General features: G+C 38.4%; 1 protein-coding gene across 1 annotated transcript in view; it reads right to left on the bottom strand.

The window, feature by feature from the left end:
• LOC107695790 (E3 ubiquitin-protein ligase HUWE1-like) overlaps positions 1–6,857 on the bottom strand; it is a 59,531-nt gene extending 52,674 nt beyond the window's left edge. The window contains 11 exon segments of the mRNA XM_016495835.1: positions 1,794–1,894; positions 2,015–2,183; positions 2,307–2,354; positions 2,456–2,533; positions 3,237–3,299; positions 3,669–3,821; positions 3,928–4,134; positions 4,216–4,314; positions 4,407–4,476; positions 5,284–5,333; positions 6,653–6,857. Coding sequence (XP_016351321.1) covers positions 1,794–1,894; positions 2,015–2,183; positions 2,307–2,354; positions 2,456–2,533; positions 3,237–3,299; positions 3,669–3,821; positions 3,928–4,134; positions 4,216–4,314; positions 4,407–4,451 — 963 coding nt within the window. The 5' untranslated portion in view covers positions 4,452–4,476; positions 5,284–5,333; positions 6,653–6,857.
• Between the last annotated feature and the right edge of the window lie 643 nt (positions 6,858–7,500).

Here is a 7,500-nt window from a genome sequence, read left to right on the forward strand (position 1 = left end):
TCTACATTAACTGTTCCCTCCTGGTGGAATGACCTGCCCAGCTCAATCCAAGCAGCTGAGTCCTTAATATTTTCAAGAAATGGCTGAAAACACATCTCTTTCATCTTCATTTGACCCTCTAACTCTAGCACTCTCTATTCTAATGCTACTTCTAATTTTATCTGCTTGTTTTTTTTAATTAAAAAACTTGACCCTCTAACATTCGCACTCTCTATTCTATTTCTATTCTAACTACCGTTTTATTTATAATGAAAAAAAAGCCTCTAACACTAGCATTCTCTATTCTTTCTTTATTTTCTTTTTATTTATTATAATTAATGACCTTCTAACACTAGCATTATGTTCTTTTTCTGTTCTATTGAATGGTTTTATTTTTATTTAAAAATGACCCTCTAACACTAGTATTCCCTATTCTTTTTCTATTCTTTCTACTTGTTTTCTTTTTATTTATTATAAAAACAAAATAAGCAAACAAACAAAAAAAAACCTTGCTACGTATACTGTTAGGTGAAGCCCCGCCCCCTACTGTACTTTTTTTGGAAAACTAAAATATGGTCACCCTATTATAAATACTTAATTATTATGAAAATACCCGAGATGGCTTAAATAACACAGATAAACTATATTGTCGCAGTCGAGTGTTTATTGTCTTTGTTTTATCATTCAAAACATTTATATGTTCTGGTTACTCAGTTACAGCTATAATAGGGATGCCTTTGTCCATATAAGGGATTTCCTGGAGGGTCATGAGTTCTCTACTTCTGTGACTGGATATGTGGATTTTCTGTGCGAGGGCGCCCTCTGGCGTCCAGTATGAATGAAACAGACATCATGTGTTTATAGTGCTAATGGCCAATCCATCATTTTTGGGGGGGACTTTTTATTTATTTGTTTTTTAATAAGTATCGGTTCAGGCACCGGAACCGTTTTAAAAGTATTGATTTGGCACCGGTATCGAAAAAAATCCAAACAATACCCAACCTTAGCAGCACAGCAAAAATAGACTCGATGCGAAAACGATCGCTGCACTGCTGCAACGCACTGGCGGACCGCAACCACGTGCAGTGTGAACGCTCTAATCAGTTAACGCGACGCAAACGGAGTATGTGGCGTCAGAGAGGGTGTTCTCCGTGCGGCCGGATTAATTGTGAACAGTTTGCGCTCCCGTCTTCATCCTGAACATGTGGACATGCTCATTTTTTTAATAAAAATATGAGATAGGTTATTGTTATGAAGACAGACGTTAAAATTAATGTTCACATAAGTGCCGTCATTCAGGCAGTTTATAATATGTTTTAAAGCGTTTAGACCTAGCCCAAAGTCATTATGGCCTGAGGTAATATTCATGGATGAATTAATCAAACGGTTTTCTTTTCTTTTTTTTTATTGCTATGAATGTTCATGCTCCTTTTTGAAATGTATATGCCCTAGCCTTATGAGCAGTTGATTTATGCTAATCGACGGACTGTTATGTTAATAAGTGCTGTCATTCGGTTAGGTTTATTATATTAATACGTTTCAGCGTTACAATCATGGCTTGAGTAAAGACAGCCTATTCCCTAATGAATGAAACAGTTTGTTATCATACAGATTGAAAGCGTGAATGTCTCTCTCCCTTTCTCTCTCTGTTTATGGGTGTGCAGCCTATACATGCGTGCGTGCATGTGGGGGAGGGGTGCGATTAATCGATTAATACCCAGCGATCATCGAATATAATTTTTGCTTGAAATGCCTGTCCCTAGTACATATATACCATATAGTGCTAGAAATAAAGATTAATAATTGCTACCCACCACCAACTGTTTGTCTGTGATCTGAAGTACATCCACTAGCTCCTCTATAAGCCCATTGTAGAGTATGCTATTGGCTGACTCCTGGAGGGCGTTGGAGTACACTGCAAAAAAATAACCACACATAACATCAACCTCACCAGACAGAAAGCGAGAACCTAGTACTGTTTCATGAAAATAAATACCTGTACTTATTTTGGTCAGTACAAGAGGGGTCAACTCACCAAGTATGGAGATGGCATGCAGCCTGGCTTGCACAGCCTGCAGTCTCCTCTTGTGGTTGGAGAAGCCATGAGCCAGGCGAATGTGTGTGAAAAGCAATATTTGTTTGTCTTTAGTGATGTTGTACATAGCCGTCAGAGACTCCATGATCTCTGAGGGGCTCTCAGAAATCTGAGGGCACACCGGGGAAAAGCAAAAATCAGATTCAAGTGTAATCAATAGCTATTAAAGGTCTATGCTTTTCCATGAACTGTTCCACAAGGACAGCAAATGAAAACAACTAGGGGAACTCACCTTATCAAGTTGTTCGATATGAATGTAGTGTAGCGTATTACTGCTCGACTGCAAAAAGGTACAACAAAGGTTAAATACAAAGAAATGAATTGTTTGCTTAAAAAAAGAGCAATGTTTTAATGAGAATGGCAAAATAAAGGCAAGCATACCTTTTTCTCCACTTTGACATCAGAGCTGGGTTCTGCATAGAACTCAAAGTGCAATGTGGTGGCACTCGGTGGATATTTCTGCATAACACAAATATACACACATCAGAAAAGAAAAAAAAAAAACTTGCAAATTGCAGGACTAAACAAGGAGGGCCTGGTTAGTACTTGTCCTGTCAATTTTTCACTTGCCTCACCAAAGATATGATAAATAGACGTTTTAGTAACATTTAAATGTGCCATAAAATTATTTTTATTTAATTACAAGTTTTCTTTACAAAAAAAGTGAATAAAACTCTGTAAAAGCAATACATTATTAAAGGCACTTTAAAACAATACTATAGATTGTGATATTACTGATTTAATATTTTACTTAATATTTACCATTTCAGAACTGAATTTTGTATAATATCCAACTGATTATAACCAACACTCCTTTTAATTACTTTACCTTAGAGACATTTTAATCCAAGAAAATTATAACTCCTAAAATGTAACTGTTATGAATTAGAAAGTCACGTAAGTTTGCATTAAATACATACATGATTGTGGACATGGGATTTAGTAACAATGCAACACTGGTCCGATAGGGCAAGTTAGGGTTTTGCCAACTGGCCCAAAACATTCTCAACCTAGCCCTCACCCATCCCTACTACTTAACCATGAATAACTTAATGGCACTCACACACAACTCAAAATGTGTCACCTCACTGCTGCAAATATAGCATTTCTTTCTCTTTTCAAAGTGACATAGTATAATATGTAATAGAACAAAACAGCATACCGACATCGGCAGATCTCTGCAACATTCTGCAAGACCAAACCCATTCTCTTTCCCACCCCAGCTCTAGGACAGCAGAAATAAAAGAGTCAGGAAAATGTGTAGGATGAAAGATAACAAGCAACAGCCTTGAAATGTCACCATGAAAGCACCTGTCTGTACAAAACCAGGTCATCACGGTGCTTTGGTTAGAACTGATACTAAACAACTAAAACTAATTTCAACAAGGATTCAAAAGTTCACACTAGAATCAAAGATGCAAGTCATGGATTAAACTTTTAAAATTGTCAAAGGTGTTTGTAAAACACTGCATGCTGCTGCTGCAGCATTAGCCACATATATGCTTTCAGACTTGGCATTTCAATTTTCTAGACTTCAGCAATCAAAACTGAGAAAAGAAATATGATGATGTGACTAAAAGTAAAGCTTTCATACCTCAGCCAGATGTTGCAGACGGGCGAGTAGTGGGCTCCTCTTATCTGAGCCCAGTCTGGTGATGTAGTTGGAACGTTTGCTGAACACATACAGGAGATTCAGCACAGACAGAACCACCTGCATGTCACATGATGCTAGAAGGGTGGTCAAGTGCTACAGACACAAAAAAGAGAAAAGCAAATGCTCAAAATCAACTCATGACAAACCATTTAAGGCTAACAGAAGCAGGTTTTGTTGTATCGGTCCAGAGTTGTGGTACCTCTATAGAGCTGTACAGGTGTCTTGAAAAACTGTATTCGATTAACAGCGCGGTGAAGTTGAGCACCGCCAGCAATAAGGCTTTTAGCTGCCCATTCTCTGGCCGGTCGCACACCAACAACCACGACATGTTCTCCACTGTCTGCCCTGCATCACAGAGGATGCCATCGAAACGGTCCAGCAGGTCTACCCAATGATACAACTCACACTGTGAAAAGAAACAGGTCATCATTAGAGATCTGAACATGCATATTAAACACAATATGATGCTAGGGTTGTTGCCATATACCTTGCCAATGTTCCAGGTCTTGATTTGCTGCAGTTCCAGCAACAGCTGTTCATCGCTGCATCCTTTCAGCTTCTCTATGAGAGTCCTGCAGTCAGCAGGCTGGAAGAGGAGTGCAAAAACATGTCAACCATGAGGAAACATGCGCTCACAAACTCAAATACTCCAAATGCACAGAAATCCTGTTTACTGACCGCTTCAGTGGGGGTTTTCTTCAATTTGCTTCTGTCAACCTTCATGGTCACTAATTTCTACACTCGATTCCTACAAAGAACACATCAAATCATGAGAGAGAAGCTCAGTCAAATGAACAGTGAATAATACTCATCTACATGCCACCATATGATATTTAAGCTTAGCGCTGCTACAGTATCACATGAAAAAAGGAATTTTCACACTTAAAAAGTTAACCCTGGCTCATTCTAAACCTGGGTAAACAAAATCCTAGGTTATCTTGTTTTATGTTTTACACATACTCATACTTTACCCGAAGTTAAAAGTTCATTCTGTGTTTTCATAACATGACATTTCACACTGTACATTCCTAAACCCTGTATTTATGTACTTATTAGCAATGTCAGTGTCACCAATTAGACAAAAACAGCACACAACCTGTTTACATAAATCGCGCATTGTGAATCCTCAAATTATATATTGCCGACTGTACTATCAAGTTTTTCCTGAATGGACTTTTCAGAATATAAAAGTAAGATTGAAATGCACTCTTTGACACACTGACACATTTTCTGTCACCATTTGACATTTCCCCCACCGACAAACTACTGTTTATACAACACTCAGTGTTTTTCTGTGACTGTCTAAAGCATGTGAGGCACGAGATGCTTGTTGCTAAGCATGTAACCGTAACATTCTAACACCACAACAGTTCACACTGCACAAGCTTGGCACCACAAAAGTGGCCCCTTCCCTGCTCCTAAATAAGTGTGAAACACACCTTCACCTAGGGTTAAGTGGGGTTTAGAATGCAGATAACCCAGGGTTAAGCGCAGTGTGAAAAGCCCTTATGAGGTGTACAAGCAGATAACCTTTCAAATTAATCAAAGAACTTACGGTATATGATTTGGCAATTCCAACTTAACGTCATTTTTCATGTGCAAATCCTAAAGTAAAAAAGATAAATGAAAGTGAAACAATTCCCAAGAATGAACATAAGAAGTTTTGTGATATTGCTGCCAAAAACACAAACTCTCAGAAGGCATTAATGTAAAACTCTATATGTCAAAAAACTATTTCTTCTAAATGGTCACAAACAATCCCATACTAATTAGCTGTAGAATAAAAATCAAGGTCGGTGGAAAGAAAACAGAAGTCTGAGAGCAAGCCAAGTGAAAAGCAACCCACACTGGTTCAGATATGGGGCACAGATAATCCCATCTCACAAACACGTCCTTACTGAACTCAACCCAATAATTTGCTCTTCTGAAACAAGAGGCTGTTAATGTAGCGTTCTTAGAACGGCAATCACTCCTTCTGAGAAACAAAACTCATTTAGGACCTTGAACCCGGTCAAAGAGAAGCACCGGCCGGTGATCAAGGAACCTGACATGGAAAAACGAGCAAGCACATTTCACAAAAACTTTATCTAGTTAAGCCATTTAAACGTAAGTGTAATTACTAAAGAAATAAGCTAATTCAGTTCTTGACAGAGAACCAAACTGTGCTGTAGTCGAGAAAACAACACAGCAGCTAGTTACCGAATACCAAAAATTACAATGACATTAGCTAACCAGAGCTTTCACCATAAACGAAACTATAACACCGTAAACAAACAAAATTAAGTACAATTGAAAGTAACACAGCCAATCTGGAAATAAATCAATAACTCGACATGTCCATTTCATTAACTATTTCTAACGAAAACAAGACAGCAAACGCAGTTCAATTTGAGGAAAAGGCAGCTAACATGCTAACGTTAGCTATTTTTACCGTGCTAACGAGCTACCTTAGTCAGCAAGCTAAGTATTGCTGTTAAACATAGTCACGTCATTCCTATTAAATGCCGCAAACAAAACACAATGATCGCCAGTTTTTGAATAAACTGTAAAGGAATTACCATAAGCGGACTGTGGGGAAATTGACCGTTAGCAGCTCGCGAGCTACGAGGCGCTAAACATATAATTCCCCTCAACATGTCAACACAAACCCGCAATCCCTCAACTCACTGTTAAAATCTCATTCAAAACCCCTCTTTTCAAACAAACTCTCGCCAAATCCTTAATATAACGCTCGACTGTGGCGGAATACGTCAGGAGCGAAGCTACACGGGTCCATATTTTTCCTCCAAGCTGCACACATGCTCTGGTCTAATCTAGAGCCCGGCTCAGGCGGGCCTGCTCCGGCAAACCCACTCACTCCCCTCAGAACTCTAGCTCACAAAAACGCAGTCCGTCAAAGCGCTTACACGCCGACACACACGTACCGTAACGTATTATATTATCACACATTTTCAGCAAGAGCTTCGTCTCGATGAACTGTGGCCGGTGAAGCGTGCGCGGTGGCGACTGATGAGATGCTCGTGAGTGCGTTGGTTTGCTTGGTTAGCTTAGAAACGCAGAATATCTCGCTGAATCATTCCCCACTCGGGCCTACCATAACACTGACTTCCAGTGGACGGCTCAATTTCTCACTTTTTACTGCTGCACTTCTGCGTAGCTGCATTTGGGGCGAACGTAGCGTGTCACACATGATGCTAGTCTACTTTATCAAATAAAAAATACATTTATCTGAAATAATACTTATAAGTATTAAATATTGAAGGATAAAGTTGAGATATGATGGAATTCATCAGCCTAACTTTAATTTAAAGTGAATACATTTTGCAATCAATCAGTCTGGATATTTTTTGTTAATGCACTACATTAAGAGATAATGAACCATGTGAAGAAATGGTATGAAATATATATTTCCCAAATATAAATTATATTCATTCTAATATTGTTTAACTTAATAAATAACTTGAAACTGAATTGATTAAACTTATGGAATGACTATTATTTACTCATTCATTGTACACAGTTGTTATACACTGTACTGTAGTTTGGAATTAACAGGCTTCATTCCTGTCATCAGCAACAGTTTAAACCATAATACATGATGTTTGGGGGTCACTTTACATCAGTTAGGGTCAGTTTGGTTACACTGACCCATATTATCCATCAGCAGTAATCTCTATAATAGATCATATGAGACAGATTTCTGGGGGTGCATTGGGGAATATAAACAGTTCTTTACATTATAACTGGACAACATAACAGATTACTGAAGATG

Source organism: Sinocyclocheilus anshuiensis, unplaced genomic scaffold (genome assembly GCF_001515605.1).
Source record: "Sinocyclocheilus anshuiensis isolate Anshui unplaced genomic scaffold, SAMN03320099.WGS_v1.1 scaffold234, whole genome shotgun sequence".
Taxonomy (NCBI): domain Eukaryota; kingdom Metazoa; phylum Chordata; class Actinopteri; order Cypriniformes; family Cyprinidae; genus Sinocyclocheilus; species Sinocyclocheilus anshuiensis.